At 46.1% G+C, this 27,287-nt stretch overlaps 1 protein-coding gene across 1 annotated transcript; it reads left to right on the forward strand.

Annotated features, from left to right (window-relative positions):
• The first annotated feature begins 214 nt into the window (after window positions 1-214).
• atg2a (autophagy related 2A) lies at window positions 215-27,013 on the forward strand. The gene is made up of 39 exons (XM_024383315.2): window positions 215-741; window positions 1,161-1,323; window positions 1,627-1,776; window positions 2,066-2,168; window positions 2,445-2,583; window positions 3,489-3,755; window positions 3,887-3,986; window positions 4,197-4,367; window positions 4,621-4,803; window positions 4,881-5,124; window positions 5,278-5,419; window positions 5,540-5,638; window positions 5,768-5,926; window positions 6,872-7,145; window positions 7,241-7,313; window positions 7,477-7,645; window positions 7,887-8,023; window positions 8,131-8,255; window positions 8,484-8,644; window positions 8,847-8,997; window positions 9,185-9,369; window positions 9,496-9,576; window positions 9,693-9,799; window positions 9,894-10,057; window positions 10,194-10,270; window positions 10,401-10,571; window positions 13,087-13,213; window positions 13,569-13,795; window positions 13,926-14,155; window positions 18,689-18,824; window positions 19,066-19,296; window positions 21,861-22,047; window positions 23,216-23,381; window positions 23,475-23,544; window positions 23,651-23,733; window positions 23,819-23,940; window positions 24,133-24,287; window positions 24,649-24,804; window positions 24,901-27,013. The coding sequence occupies exons 1-39, from the start codon at window positions 571-573 to the stop codon at window positions 25,135-25,137; spliced, it is 6,093 nt and encodes a 2,030-aa protein (XP_024239083.1). The 5' UTR covers window positions 215-570; the 3' UTR covers window positions 25,138-27,013.
• Window positions 27,014-27,287: the final 274 nt, after the last annotated feature.

Raw genomic sequence — 27,287 nt, forward strand, 5'->3', positions numbered from 1 at the left:
CCGGTCGCGTTCAGCCGCTCAAACGTTGCATGCATCAACCAATTGCTGTGTAGTCAGCTAATACGTAAAATAACTATTCAGATGTTGTAAGATCTGGCATGTATCAGCAACGCCTGGGTAGAGGTATACAAGAGGAACGCGCACACCGTTTTGTTTTGACCTTCCAAAGATGGCGTACATCAATCTACTTTACGGCTTTTGCGACTGATGACGCAATGACGCAGCGCCGTCCCCACCATACATTCAGTTCAAGTATGAAAACAATAAACAACCCTGAGAAACGGGAGATATGCAAGAACATCTGTCGTCCAGTTTCGACAGAAATACAACTAAAAGATTAACTGGAACAACCATAGACGAGTTGAACGTTCTGTAAAACGACGTTGGACTCATCGGTCCTGACACAAAGGATTTCCGAGAGACGGCTTTCCCTTAGCCCCTTCTAGCTAGCCATGTAGCTCGTTCTTCGTTAGTACACTTTGCTTTCTTTGTTATGCAGTTGCCAGAGGACTGTTTTCGCCTTCGTTTTCCTCCATCTCTTCGCTCCCTCACCCTGAACTTGCTGGCCCTATGTCTCGCTGGCTTTTCCCCTGGTCAGGCTCAATCAAGAAGCGGGCCTGTCGGTACCTCTTACAGCATTACCTCGGTCACTTCTTGCAAGAACGACTGAGTTTGGAACAGTTAAGTTTGGACCTGTACAATGGTAGTGGTGTCATCAAAGAAATCAACATCGACGTTTGGGTAAGTTAGTGAAAGTAGTACGGTCGTTTAACTGTCGGAACAACTGGTTGCTTTTGTGTGTTCCCATGCACCCTGGCCCTCAACTAACTTATTTCGCAATTTCAAGACCTGAACATAACAACAATCAACGTCATATCCTTGCTTCTCGTGAGTTCAAGGAACAGCCGTTCCGAGATATTTTTGTCAGCATCTAATTGGAAAATAACTCACCTCATCCAGTGTCGCTGCAGTTCAGTTGAAATATATATGACCAAGTTATACTTAGGTCTTGCAAACGCACTCACTTTCAATCAGCAGAACAGACAAACCCATTGCCCTAAGCCATTTCCACCAGCTGTTTATTGTAGGACACGTTTCTTTTTCCAACATCTTCCAGTCATCTCTTAATTTCTCATCACACCTCCTTCCCTCTACCCCAGGCGGTCAACGAACACTTGGAGTCTCTTGGGGCTCCATTTGAGATTGTGGATGGGTTTGTGAGCAGCATAGAGGTGACAATTCCCTGGTCAGCTCTTGTCACCGACCACTGCACCCTCATCATCTCAGGCCTTCAGATAACATGCAGACCCAAGTACAGGAGCAGTAAGTCTCAGCCTGACAGCCAGTCTACCTGACTAATGAGATCTTTGTTATTACCATGTTATTGTATCAGCTCCTGTTCCTGTCACTGCCGCAGGCCTGTCAGGTTCAGGAAGGAAGTTATGGTAACCATTGATTAGCAACCTTTTAGAATGTTATTGTCAACAAAGACAAATACAGTAATGTCTAGTACTAGCTAACCATTTGTTGTAAATGCCTGAGCTCAAGAGAAGACATCTTACACTATCCCATGCTCAACATTTCTCAGAGCCAGCTGAATCATGCCTTGTTTTTGTTTAATTGTAGGTGGGGGGTTGGACTCCCAGGGCTGGTCCACATGCATGACCTCCAGCATGCAGCTGGCCCAGGAGTGTCTAAAGGACCCCCCTGAGGCGTCAGAGGAGCCGCCCGCTCCACTGGAGGGCCTGGAGATGTTTGCACAAACTATTGAGACAGGTGAGTCACTGGGTAGGCCTTGTTTGTGTGTGTGTGGTGGTGGGGGGGCACAGAGACTATTTTAAAGTTGTCATTATTGTTCCTGTACTGTCCCCAGTGGTTGGTTAGTGCCTTCTTCTGAAGATAACAACTTTTCCTGTAATTTTCAAACTGTGCAGTCAAAGTAATGTACTGTCAATTCCAAACTTGTGAGATAAGGACTGATATCATATCACTGGTGTCCCTTCTGGTTTCTTTGTGACCAATATGCTTAGTGATAACGGATGTCCTTGTTTGTGTTATGTTGCAGTCCTGCGTCGGATCAAAGTCACCCTCCTGGACACCATCGTCCGAATCGAGCACCAGCCCCTGGACATGGAGACGGGCATTGCCTTAGAGGTGCACATCAAACGGTATGTTGGTTCTCACCACACTGACATTCTTACACTGCCTGTGTTGGTCTGTCCACCTGACCAGTTTAGAAGTCAGGAAGGACAGGAGATAAGGAAACACTTCTGTCTCAGGATTTGTCTGTAGATCTAAAGAGAACATCTGAATCTCGGAGAAGCTTCACTATCTTTAGTAGAGCTTGTGTGTGTGGTGGGTGTTTTGGCTGAGGTTGAAGGTAATATAGTGTTATTGTGCTGAGTGCTCTGCCCCCGGTGGCTGTGTGGTGTGCTGCGCTGCAGGCTGGAGTACTGTGACGAGGCGGTGAGGGACCCCAGCCAGACGGTGCCTGTAGACATCCACCAGCCGCCTGCCTTCCTGCACAAGATCCTCCAGCTCAGCTCTGTTCAACTGCTGTACGAGACCACCGGAGGGCCCCAGGTAACACGCACAGTTTTAAATTAACCACGACACTTATAAACCCACTCATGTACACACACTGTCACCTGCATATACTCAAGTTTGATCCCAATATAACACACACATCTTTTAGAAATGAAATATCCACTTATAGATACTCACATAAACTCATATTTCCTCTCACACTCCTCCTAGTGGCTAGCTGACAGACTACCAACCAGTAGTGCTGGTAATGTTCCTCTCCTTCACAGGGTCCTTTAAGTGGTTAACCATTGTAATAATCCTCTCCTTCACAGGATCCTTTAAGCGGTTAACCATGGTAATAATCCTCTCCTTCACAGGATCCTTTAAGCGGTTAACCATGGTAATAATCCTCTCCTTCACAGGGTCCTTTAAGCGGTTAACCATGGTAATAATCCTCTCCTTCACAGGGTCCTTTAAGCGGTTAACCATGGTAATAATCCTCTCCTTCACAGGATCCTTTAAGCGGTTAATCATGGTAATCATCCTCTCCTTCACAGGATCCTTTAAGCGGTTAACCATGGTAATAATCCTCTCCTTCACAGGGTCCTTTAAGCGGTTAACCATGGTAATAATCCTCTCCTTCACAGGGTCCTTTAAGCGGTTAACCATGGTAATAATCCTCTCCTTCACAGGGTCCTTTAAGCGGTTAACCATTGTAATAATCCTCTCCTTCACAGGGTCCTTTAAGCGGTTAACCATTGTAATAATCCTCTCCTTCACAGGATCCTTTAAGCGGTTAACCATGGTAATAATCCTCTCCTTCACAGGGTCCTTTAAGCGGTTAACCATGGTAATAATCCTCTCCTTCACAGGATCCTTTAAGCGGTTAATCATGGTAATCATCCTCTCCTTCACAGGATCCTTTAAGCGGTTAATCATGGTAATCATCCTCTCCCTCACAGGGTCCTTTCAGAGCGGACACCACTGGCTCAGCCTCAGCCAGCGAGGAGGAGGAGGAAGGTGTTGAGGAGGAGGAGGAAGGTGTTGAGGAGGAGGAGGAAGGTGTTGAGGAGGAGGAGGAAGGTGTTGAGGAGGAGGAGGAGGAGGAAGGTGTTGAGGAGGAAGATGACCCTCCAGCCGTCCAGCAGCCCCTCCTCATCGGCAGCTGCTCTGGCTTCATGGAGACCACGGTCAAGATCAAACAGAACGACATGCTGCCTGGACCTAAGGTGTGTGTGTTTCAGTGGATTTGTTCAGTTCCTTCCTGTGTTCACTTTAAGTTTTTAAGAACCTCTGTTTTGCTTTGATCCTTTTGTTCTGTCACTGTTATTACAGCCACTTGTCTCTCCTTATCTTTCAGTTGGAGCTGGATGGGAAGGTGGGTTGCCTCCACCTGCTGCTCTCCCCAGACCAGATCACTCACCTGACCGACCTTCTGTCTGCTCTCTGCATCGACACAGGTGAGTAAGGAAACTGGTTACATGTTTCTCCCCACCTGCATTCCACATGTCTTAGTTCCACATCCTCATGTCATTGACAGTGGAACAAAACTCTGTTAACTGAACACACTTTGTTTGGATCCACATTTCAGTGTCTTTTAACCATGCACATCTTCATCCACACTGTGTACTGCTGACCCTGTATGAATTCCTCCCTGTCTATCCTACCAGAGCCTAAGCCCAGTGGTGCTGGGGTTCACAGCCGTCCCCTGGACTCTGAGGACCTGCGTCTGATAGAGGAGGACTTGAGCAAACAGTTGAGCTCCAGCCCTGGAGACAGAGATCCGGACTGGGACGAAGAGCCTGACATGGAGCCCTACCTCACTGGTCTGGAGAACGGGGGTACGTGGAGGGTAGCTAAAGAGTTGGAATGCAATATGGAGGCTAGTGAAGGTTGCGGTGGCAGGGGTTGTATTAGCTTTGTGGTGACCCACATTCTGCAGGACACGTGTACAGTAGTCTGCTGCTGCATCATGTTCTGTGAGAGCTTGGTTGAACTTGACATGTGAAGCATAGTGCTCCTTCTCTCTGTTTACTCACTTGCTGTCTCGGTCTCTTGCTCTCTTTCTCCTCCCTCTCTCATTCTCTCTCTCAGATATGTTCTTCTCCATGGGTCCTGGTATGACTAGTAGTGTGACGTCCACGCGCTCTCTCTCCGACAGCATGGCGTCGTCTACACACAGCCAGGCTAGCTACGCCCAGGGCCTACCACAGGGTCCCAGGCATTATCCTGTACCAGGATCACTATCCAGCCTGCCACAGTGTAGCAGAATACCAGGTAACACTCACACTGTCTTGTACACATTTTACAGATAACAAAAACTATACAACTTATCTTATTAACCCCTCCTCCAGGGCGAAGTAGCCAATCAGAGCCACTGAAGCCAGAGGTGTTGCTCCGCCTCTCGCTTGGTGGGCTCACCCTAACCCTACTGGAGCAGGACCCGCCCCCCGGGCCGGACGCAGCATACTCATTGGCCCAGGTGTCTCAGGTGTTCTTCCGGGAGCTGGCCTTCTTCAAAGACAGCATGTTCAGCGAGAGAGACTTCCACCACCTCAGGGCTAGCTTCGCTAAAGCCTGCCCCCACTCACACCTCAGGTACAAACACACAATAGCCTCTTCAACATTGGCCACCACTCCTCAGATAAATCAACAGACCTGCCCTACATATCAATAAATAATCCTTATTTTGCTCTCTCTCTCATATCTCGCTCTCCATCTCTGTCCCCTTCTCTCTCTGTCTCCTCTCAGGATGACTGGAGCAGCGGTACAGGTGGCGTGTGAGATGCGCAGTGCAGGTCGCCACTCTCGTGCTGTGACCTCAGACCTGTCCTTCAGTAGGCTAGAGCTGCTTGAGTGTCTCTGGGAGCCAGGAAAGCCCCAATACACTGAGGTAGGAAAGGGGCTGTTATTTGAGATGATCTGAGGGCTTCAACACAACATTCCACATGATACAGTGTGCTGCAGCATGGGCTATTATTGCCCAGGATATAACTCTTCCCACCTTCTCTAGTTGCTCCACTTCCAGCGTGCTGGAATGTTCACAGTGGGAGCTACAGCCAGACCCTGTGCACAGCTACACTACAGTCTCACAGAGAAACACCTGCGCAAGGTAAACCAGGACAGTTTGTGTCAGTTGAACATGTTCAAAAGCTAATATGTAATTGTTTCAGTCTGTTTTGGTCGCCTCTGTTAACCTGCTACCCCCTCCTCCTGACATGTCAATGACTCTGTATTGCAGGGGAGACAGCGTGTTCTGCGTAGAGACAGTGTAGTGAGGGTAGAGTTGGGAGAGCTGAGTGCTGAGTTGGACCTGGACATACTAAGTCGACTGGAGTCTCTGAGCAGAGCTTGCAGCCACTGTCCCACACAGACAGGAGGAGGACCCGTCCACACACAGGTAAACACTTAACAAGCCACCAGCCACTAAGAGGACCCGTCCACACACAGGTAAACACTTAACAAGCCACCAGCCACTAAGAGGACCCGTCCACACACAGGTAAACACTTAACAAGCCACCAGCCACTAAGAGGACCCGTCCACACACGGGTAAACACTTAGCAAGCCACCAGCCATTAAGAGGACCCGTCCACACACGGGTAAACACTTAGCAAGCCACCAGCCATTAAGAGGACCCGTCCACACACGGGTAAACACTTAGCAAGCCACCAGCCACTAAGAGGACCCGTCCACACACGGGTAAACACTTAGCAAGCCACCAGCCACTAAGAGGACCCGTCCACACACGGCTAAACACTTAGCAAGCCACCAGCCACTAAGAGGACCTGTCCACACACGGGTAAATACTTAGCAAGCCACCAGCCACTAAGAGGACCTGTCCACACACGGGTAAATACTTAGCAAGCCACCAGCCACTAAGAGGACCCGTCCACACATGGGTAAATACTTAGCAAGCCACCAGCCACTAAGAGGACCCGTCCACACATGGGTAAACACTTAGCAAGCCATCAGCCACTAAGAGGACCCGTCCACACACGGGTAAACACTTAGCAAGCCATCAGCCACTAAGAGGACCTGTCCACACACGGGTAAACACTTAGCAAGCCACCAGCCACTAAGAGGACCCGTCCACACATGGGTAAACACTTAGCAAGCCACCAGCCACTAAGAGGACCCGTCCACACACGGGTAAACACTTAGCAAGCCACCAGCCACTAAGAGGACCCGTCCACACATGGGTAAACACTTAGCAAGCCACCAGCCACTGAGAGGTGCCATTTGATAAGGTTTTTGATATGCCTGCCTCACAATTGAAGTCAAATTTCAGGTTTGCTTTATGTTTACGATTGTTTATCTTTGAACATTCTCCTCTCCGTCTCTCAGACCCAGAGCAGTGAGCTGCACTCCTCTCTCTCCCTCCTCTCGCCCCACGCCATCCTCAAGCTCCGCTTCCCCATCCCGGACCTCCGGCCGTACCACCTCCGACGCCCGCCTTCCCAGAGGTCTGTGCGGCAAGAGAACCTGGTGCTAGAGCTGTGTGACCTGGATATCCGCTCCCAGGAGGGCCCTGACCTACAGCCGGATCCCCATGCACCCCCTGGCCCCTCCCATGGCTCCCTCACACAGCTACTGGAGGCCAGCTTCAGTGACATGCACGGTGAGGAACACACACACACACAGTCAAATATACACACAAACAACAACAAAAGTAACACTCACATTTTGAGCAATTGTTTGTTCATTGTCTCTCAGGAACGTATGAGGGCTGGGAGGGAGGTTCCTTCCCCTGTATCAGAGTGAAGAAGAGTCAAGAGTCCATGGCCAAGTGAGTGTGTTTCCGGAACATGTATTTTAGGGGAGTTTTTCACTTGCTGTGTCACTTGGCTGTGTAGATTTAATGTGTTTCAGAAGTCAACGTTGCACATCAACCTACGGTATAGTTTACATCTGTCTCTTTCTTCTATCTATCTCTCCCTCCTTCTCTCCAGGCTGTCAGTGCGTGTCAGTGGAGGAGAGGGTCTGGGGTCAGGGTTAGGGGGGGTAGGGGTGGGTCTGATGAGGGACCTGGGATCCATGTCGTTTGAGAACCCCTGTGAACTCCGAGAGAAGACCAGCTCTCCCTTCTCCTCCAACCGCACCATGTTCGAGACTGAGGAGGTACCGCACCATCCCATCACAAACACCTAGACTCCTCTCTCACCCCCGGCCGTCCCTCTCTCACCCCCGGCCGTCCCTCTCTCGCCCCCGGCCGTCCCTCTCTCGCCCCCGGCCGTCCCTCTCTGGACCAGTTTTCAGTTTCTCTCACACAATCACTTCCTAAAGATGTTGGTTTTATTTGACCCATTTTCTGGAAGTTTCAGTCTAACCTTTCCTCATTGCCCCTCTCTCCTCCTCTCAGATGGTGATCCCAGCAGACCCAGAGGAGATGCAACAGTTCCAGTCTCAGTGTGTGTCTCAGTGTGTAGTAGATGTCTCTCTGCCCCTGGCCTACATCTTCCTGCCCAGCAAACAGGCCTTCCAGAGTGTCTACAACAGGTGTGTCTCTCTTTTTCTGCTCGGTTGTTTATTTGTTGACACCATTTTACATCGCTTTTTTTCTGTTCTTTCCCTTTGTCCTCCCCTCTCCCTTTCCATCCCTGTAGGATCAATAATGACCTGTTGATGTGGGAAGCCTCTCCCCCTTCAGACCCTAAGAGCGACCACAGCCCCCAACACCGTCGCCAAGACAATGACTATTTCCATCTTTGCAAGTCTGCCTTCAAACTAGGTGAGACCCCCATACTGAGACTGGTAAACCACTTCAAACTGGTCAGACAGAATTGGGTCATCTCTGTGTAGCAACTTGTTAATGTCTTTAGTCTATTTAAAGCTCTGATTTTAAACTGGCTTGCCAAGTGGTATGTGTTGAGCAACTCTTTAGTCAGCACCCCTGTAGACCATGTGAAATGTGTTGTTGCTCAGCAGTTCTATAACTGTGACGTTTCTGGTCCCTCAGACTCGGAGGAGGAGGAGGAGGAGGAAGATGCTCAGTTCTACACAGCCAGTGTATCAGCCAGATGCGGGCAGTCGGAGCCCCGCCCTAACCACAACCTCAGCTTGCTCTCCCTCACCGTCGTCATAGGGAAGGGCCGCCTCCAAGCCATGACGGACAGCAAGGTGAGCAAATAATGAACCAGCTACATCTTACAATGGTTAGCTAGGTATATAGACTGGAGGCATTTTGGTTCCTGGTTCAAATCCTGACTGGACCGTACAGCCTGAAGGAACGATATTATTACACAAATTGAATGTATGTGTGTACTATGATTCTTCTAAGGAAGACGCATAAATAAATCGTTTCCTGTTTCGCCTCCTTCAGGGGGAGACAGGAAGTCAGGAGGACCGGTGTCACGGGGAGCTCATGTTGGACCTGGAAGGGGGAAAGATGTTCAGTGTGGCGCAGCATCAGAACAACCCCCATCTCAGCTTCCTGTGCTTGGAGAGCAGGAGGGTGGAGCTTTACCACAAAGGTGAGTGGAATGGCTCTGTGATATCAGGGTTTAGCTCTGATAGTACCTTCCTAATCACATGTAGTAGTGTGACAATCTATGTGTTTTCATGTAGATTGTTTTTAGCCATGAGCTAATCTCTTCTAAATGACTGACAGCCCTTACCTCTTTCCTTTCTGGTCACTCACCCTTTTCCTCCCCCTCGCAGCTGTAGTGAAAGACTCCCCCGTCCCCAGGCGGTTAGAAATGCCCAGCTTCACTCCCCCAGGGCATCTGGACCCTACCATTTACCCCACAGAGGTGGGGGTGAGCAGTGTGAGTGGCAGGGAGACTGAGGTCCACATGTTATCCACGGCTTTCAAAATAACCCTGGACCCTCAGAGGAACGTCAAGGTAACATTCATATCTTCTCATTTATTTTTTGAATATCACCGTTTGATTGCGCTTGTAAGTTATCTGTGCTTGTGATGTGGAGAGAAATATCACTGACTTAATTCTGTGTTTGTGTGTGTTTCACAGGAGTTCCTGGTTGCCCTTCGTCTCCATGGCGCCACTATGCGACATCAGATGGCACAGACCAATCACAGCTGGCACGAACAGGTATGGGGGAAATGGGGGATCCTAATACATACCAAAGCAGAGAAGCTTCAGGCACATATCATGATTTGACTGTGTGGGGTGTGTTTGGTTAGTGAGGCTGTGTTTCTTCATGACAGCTGGTTGATTTTCTGGATGTCATTGATGACCCGATCCTGGGCTACACATCTCCTGCAGTTATTACCGTCCTACACACACACCTGGCCACCTGTGCGGTGGACTACAGGTACACACACACCAGATCTACATATGTGGACAAAGCCAGATAATAAATGAACATAATAATGATTTTTCTCTTCTCTCGTGTCTCTGTCTCTCAGGCCCTTGTATCTTCCATTGAGGGTGTTGTTCACAGCAGAATCCTTCTCTCTGTCGAGTAACATCATCGTAGACACGGCCACCTTTCACCTCAGGTTTATCCTGGATGACTCTGCACTGTATCTCTCTGATAAATGTGAAAGTGGTGTTGTGGACCTGAGACGAGGTATGCCACACAATTATCTGTACCGCGTGTGTACATGTGCATCTGAGTGTGTGTTCAATTCTAACGCCTTCTCTCTCTCTCTGTCTCCCCCCCCGCCACCCCTCTCTCTCTCTGTCTCTCTCTCTGTCTCCCCCAGACTATGTGTGTGTTCTGGACATTGATCTGCTGGAGCTGGCCATTACCACATGGAAAGGCAGTGATAAAGGGAAACTGGTAAGTTCTTAGCCTGCCAATTTTGTGTGATTATATATCTGTCTGTGTGTTTGAACTTAAGAGACTGTTGGTCTCAAATCTACACTGTCTTCCTTTCTCCTCTGCTCCAATCCCCTCCTCTCTCTCCCAGTCCCAGCCTCTGTTTGAGCTGCGTTGCTCCAACAACGTGGTCCACCTCCACACCTGTGCTGACTCCTGTGCTGCCCTGGTCAACATGCTGCAGTACCTGGTCTCCCAGGGAGACCTGCACCCGCCCCCCCGACAAACATCACCCACTGAGATCGCGGGACAGAAACTGCCGGTAAGACAGACAGACCAGTATTTATTATGGATCCCCAATTACTCTTCCTTGGATCTGGCAAAATGAAGGCAGTTTTACAGTTTTAAAACATTACAATGAATTCATTACAGATTTCACAACACACTGTGTGCTCTCAGGCCCCTACTCCACTACCACATATTTACAACACAAAATCCATCTATACGTGTGTGTATAGTGCGTATGTTATCGTGTGTGTATGCATGTGTCTGTGCCTATGTTTGTTGTGTCTTCACAGTCCTCACTGTTCCAGAAGGTGTATTTTTACCTGCTTTTTAAATCTGATTCTACTTCTTGCATCTGTTACCTGATGTGGAATAGAGTTCCATGTAGTCATTGATCTATGTGGTACTGTGCGCCTCCCATAGTCTGTTCTGGACTTTGGGACTGTGAAGAGATCTCTGGTGGCATGTCTTGTGGGGCATGGGTGTCTGAGCTGTGTGCCAGTAGTTTAGACAGACAGCTCAGTGCATTCAACATGTCAATACCTCTCACAAACACAAGAAGTGATGAAGTCAATCTCTAATCTACTTTGAGCCAGGAGAGATTGACATGCATATTATTAATATTAGATCTATATGAACATTCAAGGGCCAGCCGTGCTGCCCTGTTCTGAGTTAATTGCACTTTACCTAAGTCCCTCTTTGTGGCACCTGACCACACGACTAAACAGTAGTCCAGGTGAGACAAAACTAGGCCCTGTAGGACCTGCCTTGTTGATAGTGTTGTTAATGCAGAGCATCACTTTATTATGGACAGACTTCTCCCCATCCTAGCTACTGTTGTATCAATATGTTTTAACCATGACAGTTTATAATCCAGGGTTATTCCAAGCAGTTTAGTTACCTCAACTTGCTCAATTTCCACATTATTCATTACAATATTTATTTCAGGGGTTTAGGGTTTAGTGAATGATTTGTCCCAAATCAATGCTTTTAGTATTTAGAAGTATTTAGGACTAACTTATTCCTTGCCACCCATTCTGAAACTAACTGTAGCACTTTAAGTGTTAGTCATTTCAGTAGCTGTATTAGCTGATGTGTATAGTGTTGAGTCATCCACATAAATACACACACTGGCTTGACTTTTTCCAGCTGCAGACTATGACCGATAATGTTTAAAGCCGCGCTGAAGTCTAACAAAACAGCCCCCACAATTTTTTGATCATCAATTTCTCTCAGCCAATCATTAGTCATTTGTGTAAGTGCTGTGTTTGTTTAATGTCCTTCCCTATAAGCGTGTTGAAAGTATGTTGTCAATTTGTTTACTGTACTTGGGTAGCGGAATGACTTTTGCTTCCCTCCTGGCCTGAGGTCACACGCTCTCTAGTAGGCTTAGATAAAGTTATGGCAAATAGGAGTGGCAATATCGTTCGCTATTATCCTCAGTAATTCTCCATCCATGTTGTCAGACCCTAGTGGCTTGTCATTGTTGATAGACAACAATAATTTTTTCACCTCTTCCACACTCACTTTATGGGTTTCAAAATTACAATTCTTGTCTTTCATAATTTGGTCAGATATACTTGGATGTGTAGTGTCAGCGTTTGTTGCTGTCATGTCATGCCTAAGTTTGCTAATCGTGCCAATGAAAAAAACCATTAAAGTAGTTAGCAATAACAGTCAGTTTTTGTGATGAATGAGCCACATCTGATTCAATGAATGACGGAGCTGAGTTTTCTTTTTTCCCCCAAATATAATTGAAGGCTCTCTGAAGCTTTTTACTGTCATTCTTTGTCATTTTTCTTTGTTTCATAGTGTAGTTTCTTCTTTTACTTCCATGTATTCACATGATTTCTCAATTTGCAGTATGTTTGCCAATTGGTTGTGCAGCCAGACTTATTTGCCATTCCTTTTTCCTCATCCCTGTCAACCACACAATTCCACAGAGATTTTACAGTTTTTACAGTCATTTTTATAATGGGTGCATGCTTATTAGTAACTGGGATAAGCAATGTCTGCTTGCTCGTCATTACACACCACAGACCAACAAATATTCTTTACAACAACAAAATAGGAATCACTACAAAACCTATTGAATCACCTCTTATACACAATATTAGGCCCAGCCTTTGGAACTTTGGTTTTCCTAGATATGGCTACTATATTGTGATCACTGCATCCTATGGATCTGGTTACTGCTTTAAAGCACATTTCTGCAGCATTAGTAAAGATGTGATCAATACATGTTGATGGTTTCATTCCTGTGCTGTTTATATACATTAGACTAGTATATACTACAACTGAAGAGATTGAAACTGTGGAGCGGCAGAATAGGAGACTGACTCCACTAGCGTAAACTGTCTATTGCAGGGACGAGCAACTTCAGTCCTCAAGGGCCTGATTGGTGTCACACTTTTGCCCCAGCTAACACACCGGACTCCAATTATCAACTAATCGTGATCTTCAGTTTCAGAATGCAGTTATTTGAATCTCAACCCCTGAGGACTGGAGTTGTCCATCCCTGATCTGTTGTCTGTGTTTACGTGTCGTGTTAGTTGTCAGAAAGTCCCGCCTCCTTGCCACCCTGCCCTCCAGCTGAGACTGCTGAGATCAACCAGTGCGATCTCCTTGATGCTTTGATTGACACCGAGAGGAGCCATCCAGATGAGGATATGGACTCGGGTAAAACGGGCTTTTAAGTGACAGTGTAGTTCAGCATCTCTCTAGATATAACATTTTACATTTTTGTCATTTAGATCAGTGTTTCCCAACTCAGGTTCTCCAATACCCAAAACAGAGCACATTTTTTATGTAGCCCCGGACAAGCACACCTGATTCAACTAATCATCGAGCCCTCGAGTTTGTCTGGGTCTACATAAAAACGGCTTCTGTTGGGGGGACTGTAGTTGGGAAACACTGATTTAGCGGATGCTCTTACCCAGAGCGGCTTACTGTCCTCTATATACATATAATAGATATTAAATAGAGGATGGTGATCACTCCTGGATATGTGGAATATTTCCTTGTGTGTTTCCAGGTTCTCCCACAGTCCCGCGGGGCTCACCTGTCTCTGTCTACCTGTTCCCCGGGGAGGCTCCCAAGCTCCCCCCACCTGTTGTCATTGACGGGGAGGAGTCAGAGCTTGACGGACTGGTGGCGACAGCCACTGAGGTGCAGGCAGATATGATGTCAGAGGAGGGCTCTGAGTGTTCAGAGGACAACGAGGACTTCTGCATCCTAGAGGCTCCTGGGATGGGTATACCTGTGCGTCTCTATTTCATCTTCATCCCCCTCATCTCGCCATACTACTTATTCGTAGTTCACATGGAATTTAATTATGCGACATGAAGTACTAAACCTATTCTGGTGTCCATGTTCGTCAATTCACCCTCAGCCCAGAGACGGGGAGCCCATGGTGACGGTGCTAACTGAGGGTCCTATCAGGGTGAGGGAGGGCCACTTCTCCCGACCGCGGGGCAGCTCTGACCTGCTGCGGGCCCCCAGCCACTTCCCTGTCCCCCAGAGCAGGGTGGTGCTACGAGAGGTGTCTGTTGTCTGGCATCTGTACGGCGGGAGAGATTTCGGTGGCAAGGCCATGTCTACACACACGCAGCATGGAAACAGGTGCCCATACACACGTATACAGACAAATGCACAGAATTATAATTAATAATGGCGCCGGAGGGGGCGGCTGCCGTTTTACGGGCTCCTAACCAACAGTGATATTTAGTTTTTTTAGCCCTCCCCCCAATTCTCTCTCTCTACATAGATTTATGACTTAACGACAGGTTATAAATACCTGGTAGAAACTGCCATGCAGTATTGAGAGAGTCTACCAGAACAAAGAACTTATTTTGTTCAAAATTCCTAATCCCCAAAATGGCAGAAATAAACAATATTTCTATATTTTTGAGAATGTTGGACTGGCTTAAGGGACAGTTATGACGAGTGTGTTTCATTTTGTGATCTCATGAAGGACAGGAAACACACAACTGTATCTCTTAAAGTGTACATTTCCCAGCTGTCAGTTTTACATCTAAATATTGTGAAACATATGTGATTAAACATGAAACTATTTGTGAAAAGATGTAATGTGATGTTAACCTTCTAAATGAGAGTATGGATTTTCATGTAAAGATTAACTAGTCAGTGGCCACACCCCCATGAACCCAGACATCACATTAGGTGTCATGGACAGCCCTTTTCTCTGAAGTGTATAAAACCACCCGTGACAAAATGTACATTTCATGCCAAAGAAACCCACCGTAAGCAGGACGTCTCGAATGGTTAAGAAGTCAGAGAACACCGGGACGGAGTTCCCACGTTGCAATGGCTACAATTCTATAGGCCATCAGAGACCATACAGCTGTAGTTTGGCTACACGGCTGGAAGTGGTTAAACTCAGACTATAGATCACTACAGAATAGGAGCAAATCTTAGACGTATAATTACTAGTCTGCAGCTAGAAATGATGTAAGTCTGGAACGAGAATACCAACAACCGCCGAAGCATCTATCTATGACAACCTTTCCGAATGGTACTCTGAAGTATCCATTCTAAACACCGACAACCACAAAAGATTGTGACTTCTGGGAAAGTTAACCAGAGACTCTGATGAACTCAACAGGAGAGACAGCAATGACGTCTAAGTGTAAATATGTACATTGCAATTTCTTTCAGAATGAGTGGCCATTCATGTGCAAAGGATTAGCATTTCAATTAATATAATTATAGACTGTGTGTTGTGAATCCATTTAGTCTTTCCCGCTCTTTCTCAGGCCCCACCCATTTCCTTTGTCTACCAAGCCGTCTATCAACTTAGCCCACTAGGGATTTTCCATCATTGTTAGTAACCAATATCTACTGTTTGTTTGATGTATTTCTGTGATTAGTTAGTTAGTAAATAAATAATTTAGCCAATTTATATATTGCTGATTCATTATGGAAACTAGGGTTCGTGCAGATAACCAAGAATTTTAAGACGTTTGGAATGAGACTAATGAAAATTAATAATTCATTAATAGATTAATAATTGATCAGATATTAAAATATCTGGAGTTATATTCTAAAAATTATAACTTTAATCAACATTTTCCTTGGTGACCCAACTTCCTAGTTAATTCATATTTACATGATTAGTTTAATCACGTAATAATTAAACCAAGAGAATTGATTTGATAAAATAAGTCTTCACATGTAATGATAGTCACAGACACAACACTAATTTTGTACATTTTGTACATAGTGTTGCTACTACCATCTCTTATATCTTCTGGACATCAGAACAGTGATTACTCACCTTGAACTGAACAAATATTATTTTTTTCTTTAATGAGTCCGACGTGAAGGATATTCTACTTTGTCAAGACAAGGCCCAAATCTCTGTTAACAGCGTGAAGAAAATGGAGAGGAGGGCGGGGTGCCTTGTAAGAATTCGTAGAGAAGTAGGGAAACCACCACTACCCTCCGTATGATTGTACGTTGGCCAATAATTGGGAAACAAACTGGACGATCTACAATTAAGACTATCCTACCAATGGGTTGTGTGTCTATTTGTCAACTGCTGGTGCGCAATGTTTAATATTAAAGAAGTCTTGAGGTATTACTCGCCTGAGGTCGAATACCTCATTATAAGCTGTAGAGCACACCATCTACTGAGAGAGTTCACATCTATATTATTCGTAGCCGTCTATTTACCACCACAAACCGATGCCGACATGAAGACTGCACTCAACGACCGGTGTAAGGCCATAAGCAAACAAGAAAATGCTCATCCAGAAGCGGCGCTCCTAGTGGCCGTGGATTTCAATGCAGACAAATTTAAATCTGTTTTACCTCATTTCTACAAGCATGTCACATGTGCAACCAGAGGAAAAAGCTCTAGACCACCTTTACTCCGCACACAGAGACTCATACAAAGCTCTCCCTCGCCCTCCATTTGGCAAATCTGACCATAATTCTATCCTCCTGCTTACAAGCAAAAAATAAAGCAGGAAGTACCAGTGACTCGCTCAATACGGAAGTGGTCAGATGATGCAGATGCTACGCTACAGGACTGTTTTGCTAGCACAGACTGGAATATGTTCCGGGATTCATCCGATGGCATTGAGGAGCATACCACCTCAGTCACCGGCTTCATCAATAAGTGCATCGATTTCCCAACCATACGCTATGGATTACAGGCAACATTCGCACCGACCTAACGGCTAGAGCTGCCGCTTTCAAGGAGCAGGACACTAATCCGTACGCTTATAAGAAATCCCGCTATACCCTCTGACCAACCATCAAACAGGCAAAGCGTCAATACAGGACTAAGATTGAATGCTAATAAACATGTGGCAGTGCTCTAAAAATATTACAGACTACAAAGGGAAACTCAGCCGCGATCTGCCGTGATGTGAGCCTACCAGACGAGCTACATGCCTTTTTTATGCTCACTTTGAGGTAAGAAACACTGAAGCATGCATGAGCGCACCAGCTGTTCTGGGCGACTGTGTGATCTCGCTCTCCATAGCCAATGTGAGCAAGACCTTTTAAACAGGTCAACATTCACAAAGCCACGGGGCCAGACGGATTACCAGGACGTGTACTCAAAGCATGCACGGACCAATTGGCAAGTGTCTTCAGACATTTTCAACCTCTCCCTGACCAACTCTGTAATACCTACATGTTTCAAACAGACCACCATAGTCTCTGTACCCAAGAAAGCAAAGGTAACCTGACAAAAAGTTTACCGACCCGTAGCACTCACGTCGGTAGCCATGAAGTACTTTGCAAGGCTGGTCATGGCTCACATCAACACTATCATTATGGAAACCCTAGACCCACTCCAATTTGCATACCGCCCAAACAAATCCACAGATGACGCAATCTCTATCACACTCCACACTGCCCTTTCCCATCTGGACAAAAGGAACACCTATGTGAGAATGCTGTTCATTGACTATAGCTCAGCGTTCAACACCATATTGCCAACAAAGCTCATTACTAAGCTAAGGACCCTGGGACTAAACACCTCCCTCTGCAACTGGATCCTGGACTTCCTGACGGGCCACCCCCAGGTGGTAAGGGTAGGCAACAACACATCTGCCACGCTGATCCTCAACACTGGGGCCCCTCAGGGGTGTGTGCTTAGTCCCCTCCTGTACTCTGTTCACCCACGACTGCAAGGCCAAACACCATCATTAAGTTTGCTGACGACAACAGTGGTGTAGGCCTGATCACTGACAACGATGACAAGCCTATATGGAGGAGGTCAGAAACCTGGCAGTGTGGTGCCAGGACAACAACCTCTCCCTCAATGTGAGCAAGATAAAGGAGCTGATCGTAGACTATAGGATAAGGAGGGTCGAACAGGCCCCCATTTAACATCGGTGGGGCTGAAGTGGAGCGGGTTGAGAGTTTCAAGTTCCCTGGTGTCCACATCACCAACAAACTATCATGGTCCAAACACACCAAGACAGATGTGAAGAGGGCATGACAACACCTTTCCCCCCTCAGACTGAATAGATTTGGCATGGGTCCTCAGATCTTCAAAAGGTTTTACAGCTGCACCATCGAGAGCATCCTGACCGGTTGCATCACCGCCTGGTATGGCAACTGCTCGGCATCTGACCGTAAGGTGCTACAGAGGGTAGTGCGTACGGCCCAGTATACCAGTACATTGGGGCCAAGCTTCCTGCCATCCAGGACCTATATACTAGGCGGTGTCAGAGGAAGGCCCAAAAAATTGTGAGACTCCTGTCACGCAAGTCATAGACTCTTCTCTCTGCTACCGCATGGCAAGCGGTGCCAGAGCACCAAGTCTAGGACCAAGAGGCCATAAGACTGCTGAACAATTAATCAAATTCCCCCAACCCCCTCTGTCTTTACACTGCTGCTACTCGCTGTTTATTATCTATGCATAGTCACTTTATAAATTACCTCGACTAACCTGTACCCCCTCACATTGACTCTGTACCAGTACACGCTGTATATAGTCATTATTGTTATGTTACTTTTTGATTTGATTTTTTAAATTCTAATTTATTAAGTTAATCTTTTCTTAAATTTGTATTCTTTGCACACACAACCCAGCAACAGGCACTTGAATTTGTAAGATTTCTCTCTTAATGATCATCAAGCTCCTTTCTACCTCCTTCCCCCCTCTCTCTCTAGGGGTCGCTCTGCCCCTTCTGGGATGCGTGGGTCCCCGTCCCGCTCCGCTGCTCCGTCACGGCCACAGAATTCTTGGCGTTGGGCTGGAGGTGGTGGACGACAACACAACCTGCTCATGGAGATCCAGCTCACCAAGGTAGGGAGACTGTATGTACTGTGTGTGCACAAGGTGTGTCCATACAGTACTCTAAAGATATTGTTTGCCTTTTGATTTTTTTTCTCTGTACAAAATGGAAAGCTAATTACATTTTTTCCCCCATCGTAAGGATATGTTCAGTTGGAGTGTAGTATAAATGTCAACCGATGCTTTTGTTAACGTGGAGACAGCAAAAAGCTACAACTGGTACTATTAGTTAAATGTGCCATTCCTATTCCAGGTGAGCTTCCAGCACGAGTCGTATCCAGTGGTGGTGTCTGCGGCTGGGCCGTGTCAGGAGGGAAGGATGCCTGGGGTAGGGGTTGGCGCGGTGGGCGAGCAGCCTCTGTCCCGCCAGGTGTTCATCGTTCAGGAGCTGGAGATACGCGACCGCCTGGCCTCGTCCCAGCTCAACAAGTTCCTCTACCTGTACACAAGCGAGAGCATGCCCCGCAGAGCACACTCCAACATGGTGAGAGAAGAGGCTTTTATAGCCATTTATCATTATTTACTTTTTGACATCGCCAAAATAGCCTCCAACACTCTACTCAGCAAACTGGATGCAGTCTATCACAGTGCCATCCATTTTGTAACCAAAGCCCCATATATCACCCACCACTGCGACCTGTATGCTCTCGTCGGTTGGCCCTCGCTACATATTCGTTGTCAGACCCACCGGCTCCAGGTCATCTACAGTATATCACAAAAGTGAGTACACCCCTCACATTTTTGTAAATATGAGTATATCTTTTCATGTGACAACACTGAAGAAATGACACTTTGCTACAATGTAAAGTGGTGTGTACAGCTTGTATAACAGTGTAAATTTGCTGTCCTTTCCAAATAACTCAACACACAGCCATTAATGTCTAATCCGCTGGCAACAAAAGTGAGTACACCCCTAGGTGAAAATGTCCAAAATGGGCCCAAAGTGTCAATATTTTGTGTGGCCACCATCATTTTCCAGCACTGCCTTAACCCTCTTGGGCATGGAGTTCACCAGAGTTTCACAGGTTGCCACTGGAGTCCTCCATGACAACATGACAACATCACGGAGCTGGTGGATGTTAGAGACCTTGCACTCCTCCACCTTCTGTTTGAGGATGCCCCACAGATGCTCAATAGGGTTTAGGTCTGGAGACATGCTTGGCCAGACCATCACCTTTACCCTCAGCTTCTTTAGCAAGGCAGTGGTCATCTTGGAGGTGTGTTTGGGGTCGTTATCATGTTGGAATACTGCCCTGTGGCCCAGTCTCCGAAGGGAGGGGATCATGCTCTACTTCAGTATGTCACAGTACATGTTGGCATTCATGGTTCCCTCAATGAACTGTAGCTCCCCAGTGCCGGCAGCACTCATGCAGCCCCAGATCATGACACTCCCACCACCAAGCTTGACTGTAGGCAATACACACTTGTCTTTGTACTCCTCACCTCATTGCCGCCACACACGCTTGACACCATCTGAACCAAATAAGTTTATCTTGGTCTCATCAGACCACAGGACATGGTTCCAGTAATCCATGTCCTTAGTCTGCTTGTCATCAGCAAACTGTTTGCAGGCTTTCTTGTGCATCATCTTTAGAAGAGGCTTCCTTCTGGGACGACAGCCATGCAGACCAATTTGATGCAGTGTACGGCGTATGGTCTGAGCACTGACAGGCTGACCCCCCACCCCTTCAACCTCTGCAGCAATGCTGGCAGCACTCATACGTCTATTTCCCAAAGACAACCTCTGGATATGATGCTGAGCATGTGCACTCAACTTCTTTGGTCCACCATGGCAAAGCCTGTTCTGAGTGGAACCTGTCCAGTTAAACCGCTGTATGGTCTTGGCCACTGTGCTGCAGCTCAGTTTCAGGGTCTTGGCAATCTTCTTCTAGCCCAGGCCATCTTTATGTAGAGCAACAATTCTTTTTTTCAGATCCTCAGAGAGTTCTTTGCCATGAGGTGCCATGTTGAACTTCCAGTGACCAGTCAGTATGATCAGTTGTACCAAGTGTTGTACCAGTTGTACCAAGTGTGAGAGCGATGACACCAAATTTAAAACACCTGCTCCCCATTCACACCTGAGACCTTGTAACACTAACGAGTCACATGACACCGGGGAGGGAAATGGCTAATTGGGTCCAATTTGGACATTTTCACTTAGGGGTGTACTCACTTTTGTTGCCAGCGGTTTAGACATTAATGGCTGTGTGTTGAGTTATTTTGAAAGGACAGCAAATTTACACAAGTTAATTTACACAAGTTATACAAGCTGTACACTCACTACTTTACATTGTAGCAAAGTGTAATTTCTTCAGTGTTGTCACATGAAAAGATATACTCAAATATTTACAAAAATAGGAGGGGTGTACTCACTTTTGTGATATACTGTAGAAGTCTTTGCTAGGTAAAGCTCCGCCTTATCTCAGCTCACTGTTCACCATAACAACACCCACCTGTAGCATGTGCTCCAGCAGGTATATCTCACTGGTCATCCCCAAAGCTAACACCCACTTTGGCCGCCTTTCCTTCCAGTTCTCTGCTGCCAATGACTGGAACTAATTGCAAAAATTGCTGAAGTTGGAGACCTATATCTCCCTCACTAACTTTCAGCATCAGCTATCTGAGCAGCTTACCGATTGCTGCAGCTGTACACAGCCCAACTGTAAATAGCCCACCCAACTACCTACCTCATCCCCCATATTGTTTTTTGCTCTTTTGCACACCAGTATTTCTACTTGCACATCATTATCTGCACATCTATCACTCCTGCGTTAATTTGCTAAATTGTAATTACTTTGCTACTATTGGCCTATTTATTGCCTGACCTCCTCACTCCATTTGCACACACTGTATATAGATTTTTCTATTGTGTTATTGATTGTACTTTTGTTTGTCCTATGTGTAACTGTTGTTTTTTGTCACACTGCTTTGCTTTATCTTGACCAGGTCGCAGTTGTAAATGAGAACTTGTTCTCAACTGGTCTACCTGGTTAAATAAAGGTGAAATTTAAAAAAATATATAAAGTCTTCTATGTTTGTGTGTCCCAGTTAACAGTGAAGGCCCTGCAGGTGTGTCCAGACTCAGGTGTAGGTGGTCCAGAGTGTTGTTTAAGAATCAGCCTCCTCCCCCTCCGACTCAACATCGACCAGGATGCCTTGTTTTTCCTGAAGGATTTCTTCAGTAGTCTGGCTGCTGGAGTTAACCCCTACCTGCCTATGGATCCTGCAGCTGAGGGTGAGCACCATCACTATGTTTTTTTGTACTCTACAAAAAAGCTCAGGTCACATGGATTAGGAAAACAGTCATACATAGCATTCATTTGTGGTGCTCTGTATCATACACTATATATACAAAAGTATGTGAACACCCCTTCAAATTAGTGGATTAGGTTATTTTAGCCACACCCGTTGCTGACAGGTGTATAAAATCGAGCACACAGCCATGCAATCTCCATAGACAAACATTGTTAGTAAAATGGCCTTATTGAACAGCTCAGTGACATTCAACGTGGCACTGTCATAAGACGCCACCTTTCCAACAAGTCAGTTCGTCTCATTTCTGCCCTGCTAGAGCTGCCCCGGTCAACTGTATGTACTGTTATTGTGAAGTGGAAACATCTAGGAGCGACAACGGCTCAGCCACGAAGTGGTAGACCACACAAGCTCACAGAACGTGACCGCCAAGTGCTGTAGGGTATAGCATGTAAAAATCATCTGTCCTTGGTTGCAACACTCACTACCAAGTTCCAAAATGCCTCTGGAAGCAACACCAGCAGAATAAATGTTAGTTGGGAGCTTTATTGAATGGGTTTCCATGGTCAAGCAGCCGCATACAAGCCTAAGATCACCATGTGCAATGCCAAGCATCGGCTAGAGTGGTGTAAAGCCTAATGCTATTAGACTCCTGGAGCAGTGGAAACGCGTTCTCTGAAGTGATGAATCACGTTTCATCATCTGGCAGTCCAACGGACAAATCTGGGTTTGGCAGATGCCATGAAGAATTCGACCTGCCCAAATGCAGCGTCAACTGTAAAGTTTGGTGGAGGAGGAATAATGGTCTCGGGCTGTTTTTCATGGTTCGGTCTAGGCCCCTTATTTCCAGTGAAGGAAAAACTTAACTCTACAGCATACAATGACATTCTAGACGATTCTGTGCTTCCCCAAACTGTTGGCACAAATTTGTGAGGCCCTTTCCTGTTTCAGCATGTTAATGTCCCTGGGCACAAAGTGAGGTCCATACAGAAAGGGTTTGTCGAGCCTCCTGAATGGCGCAGCGGTCTACAGCACTGCAACACAGTGTTGCGGCATCACTACAGCCTGGGGTACGTTCCCAGTGTATATGTCCTCCTCAACCACTCAATACTTTCTCCTATTTTCTTCATTTTCTCTCTGTCCTCTCACAGTGAAGACAGACCCTTCTCAGAAGCCCACTGAAGATGGGGTCATTGGCACAGAGACCACTTCTGGTCTGGGTCCTGACCTCACTGCTTCTGTAGAAACCACTTATAGTGAGCAGAGCTCCTCGTCCTCTGGCTCCACCTCTTCCACTGATCAGCCAATCTACTTCCGGTAATTACTAACTTAATCCTCCCAAAAAGTATTTAAAAAACAAAGTCTATTTTGAATGCGTCAATTATTTATTCATTGTCTTTCCTTTCTAAGGGAGTTCCGTTTCACCTCTGAAGTCCCCATCTGGCTTGACTACCAGGGCAAGCATGTGGTCATTGAGCAGGTGAAAGGACAAAGGACATTTTAACTGTGATGCTTTGTCAGTGAACTCATCTCTGTGGTTATGTTATGTCACACACTTGACCTTTGCACTGTGATTTTTTCCCTAGGGAACGTTTGCAGGGATTCTTATTGGTCTGGCCCAGCTGAATTGCTCTGAACTGAAGCTGAAGAGACTTTGCTGCCGACACGGGTACAACAACACTAACTGTGGGGTTTCTGTGGCGTCTGAAGCAAGTGTCTTTTTCATAACACTTTTCTCTATCTCTTCCTCCCAGACTTCTAGGTGTAGATAAGGTGATTCAGTACGCTGTCACTGAGTGGCTGACAGACATCCGAAAGAACCAGCTGCCGGGCATTCTGGGAGGTGTAGGCCCCATGCACTCTGTAGTTCAGCTGTGTAAGTACGGGAAGTGACGTTACGTGTATGGTGTTCTTTGTTTCTTTGCCGTTGTCCCTTTAGTAGTCCCTGAGTTATAACCATAGTAATAGAATTGTTCTCTTGCAGTGTGGTTATAGCTAGCCTACTTTCACAACCTCATTTAGTGTTGGTCTCAATAAGTTTTTTGTGTGTGACTTTCTCTCTCTCTAGTCCATGGAGTCAGGGACTTGTTCTGGATGCCCATAGAGCAGTACAGGCGGGACGGCCGCATTATCCGGGGTCTCCAGCGGGGGGCAGCGTCCTTCGGTACCTCCACTGCCTCTGCTGCTCTGGAGCTCAGCAACAGACTGGTGCAGGCCATACAGGTACTACTGACCTCTGACCTCTAACCACAGACTATTAGCAGGCAACAGACTGTCCGTAGGCCACACAGCGGTAGAATACCAATCATACGTGCAGCTCACATAGACATATAGCTTGAAACAATGCATCCCATGTACTACACACCATACATGTTAATACCACTATTCTTACAGTCATGTATCATAGATTGTGGCCAAAGGGTTCGCATACCTAAAGGGTTTGCATACCATGTAGGAAGAACTGAAAGACTAGAAGCAACCATACAGGTGGAAGCCACTGGGACCAGTAATACAGATTCCTCCATTGCTTTGATATGCTTCACTCTCTTACAGAGTTGTAATAATCCTGCTCTTTCTCCTCAAGGCCACAGCGGAGACTGTGTATGACATCCTGTCCCCAACGCCCCCCCTGAACCGTTACATCACAGAGGGCCGACCGCCCTCCAACCAGCCCCGCCGACCCCACCAGCCTGCCGACCTCAGAGAGGGCGTGGCTAAGGCCTATGACACTGTCAGAGAGGTACTGATAAATAAATGTATTTTAATCAACCATTTTAGAATGACAATAAAAGGCCTAGCACTCTCACTAACACTCTGTTTTCTGTCTGTTTCCCAGGGTATGATGGACACAGCTCAAACGCTATGTGACGTGGCGTCTCGCGGGCATGAGCAGAAAGGTCTGCCTGGTGCTGTGGGCGGAGTCCTGCGGCAGATCCCGCCCACCGTCGTCCGTCCCTTAATAGTGGCATCCGAGGCAACGTCCAACCTACTGGGGGGCATGCGGAACCAGATCAAGCCAGATGCACGGAAGGAGGACTTCTTAAAATGGCGCTCCGACGAAGGCCAAGAGTGATGATTCTGGTGGTGGCTGGGTTAAAGGTTAAGAATATGGTGGTGAAGTTATGTGGCTGAACCGATGAAGGGAGTGAATGTGTGAGTGAGTTTTTAATGCAAAAAAACCTAACTACTGCGGAGTGATTGACACCCAGTATTTGATGTGGCTCCAGATGGATCGAGATACATTTTTTGTTTTCTTTCTTCAACGCAATCAAATAGAGTTCAGTTCACTCTTCTTGCAGCAGTATGTACATGATGCAGATACTCTACCTTATATTAGTACGTAAACATATCACTGTCATTCTGGGTTGACTTCTTGTTTAGCTGTCAACGGGCATACAGGGCTCTAGTCTAGTATAAGGTCTGTAGTAGGTGGGATTAAATGTGTTAATCAGTAGCTCTCCCAGTCTTCTGTTGATCAGACTATGGGCCGGTTTCCCAGATTGAGATTAAACCTATTCCTTGACTGAAAAGCACCTTGAATGGCGATAATTAATTGAGCATGCATTTTAGGAGTAGGCTTAATCTGAGTCCGGGAACTCATTCTATCGGAGGGTAACATCCTCTATTCCTTTGAGATATGGATGGATGAGACTGAAGAAACTATTATAGTGGCCTTTGCTGAGATCCTTACCAAGGTTAGGAATGTCATAGTTCCTCAACTCAAAATGCAACTCTGTGATTGTTCTATCGTAGCCTGTACACATCCCCACCCCAGTGTTTGTGCCATAAGCTTTTTCAATGCTGAGTTCCCTGGCCTCTCCCCCTTTTGGTTTTAAATCAATGTCTACATTTATTGCCTTCCTGAAACCTATACTTATCTCTCTGTATGCTTACTTGTTCATATTTGACCAATGGACACAATGGCCTGGTTGTATTAACTAAATGCAGTCATGGGAGAATATGGATGATGAACTGAACAAACTAGGGATCTGTCCTTTCCTCTCTATGTCAAATGGCTTTCCTTGCTTTTAATGCTTGCCAGCGTTTGGTCATCCAATTTGTACTTTGTACTTTGTTAACGGTTTTGTTTCTGTCAGAGCAAGATGTCCCCCTCAGGGCCTTGAACCTTATCACAAGTCTGGTTCCTTCCTCTCAACAGAAAATTATCTTGTTTGTCTCGTTAGTTGCCTTCCTGCGTTTTTTTATTTGTATTTTTCTAATTATGTTAAAACACTAGTATTAATTAGCATATTCATTTTCAAAATAACAGTGTTGGTGGGATGTCTGAAGGGTTAAGACATGGGGGGAAAAAGGGGGTTTGTGGTCAATCGTTTTACATTTTTATTTTTTGTTCAATACTTTTAAGGGATATATGTTTAGGTATGTCTGTGCATAAAATGGAGTTTGTGTGTGTGTGTGTGTGGGTGGGTTAGTGGTTTCTTGTGAGGGTGACCCTTTGGTTATATTGGTCACACCTCTGTGTTAGCGGGCAGATCCAACCCGCTTGCTTACAGCTGCACTAGGGCCTGACAGCATACCTTTGTATATTAAGACATCGTGGAGCCAGGGGCAAGATATGGCTAGGAAAACATGCCTCAATCCAGGGATGAGAAATGTTTTGGTACTACAAATTGTCCCATTATCCTAAGAAGTCGTTCAATCTTCTTGGTGTAACAGTAGGGATAATGGGACAATTTGGAGTAGAACTCATTTCTCATCCCTGCATTGAGGTACGTATTCCGAGCCATATCTCCCGCCGGCACCGCGTTGTCCTAATTTACAGAGGAATGCTGTCCGACCCTAGTGCAGCTGTAAACAAGCGGATTGGACCTGCCTGCTAACCTCTTGTGTATTTACTATATCATATCTGTAAGAATGACTTGTATAATATCAAGACAATGAGTACACATATTAATACAAAAAATAAAACATGAATATAAAAAACTTAACATGGTTTTGTGCTTTTTAATTTTTTATATATATATATATATATATATTTTTTTTTTTACAGTTGACAAAATAAAAGATTGTGCCATGCTATGTTGCCTTGGGTCTCTCTTTATGTAGTGTTGTGGTGTCTCTCTTATCATGTGTGTTTTGTCCTATATTTTTTTATCTTTAATCTCAACTCCTGTCCCCGCAGGACGACCAAATAAGAATTTGTTCTTAACTGACTTGCCTAGTTAAAAATATATAATATAAATTATATACAATATAAATTAT

This window comes from Oncorhynchus tshawytscha, linkage group LG21, assembly GCF_018296145.1.
Source record: "Oncorhynchus tshawytscha isolate Ot180627B linkage group LG21, Otsh_v2.0, whole genome shotgun sequence".
NCBI lineage: Eukaryota > Metazoa > Chordata > Actinopteri > Salmoniformes > Salmonidae > Oncorhynchus > Oncorhynchus tshawytscha.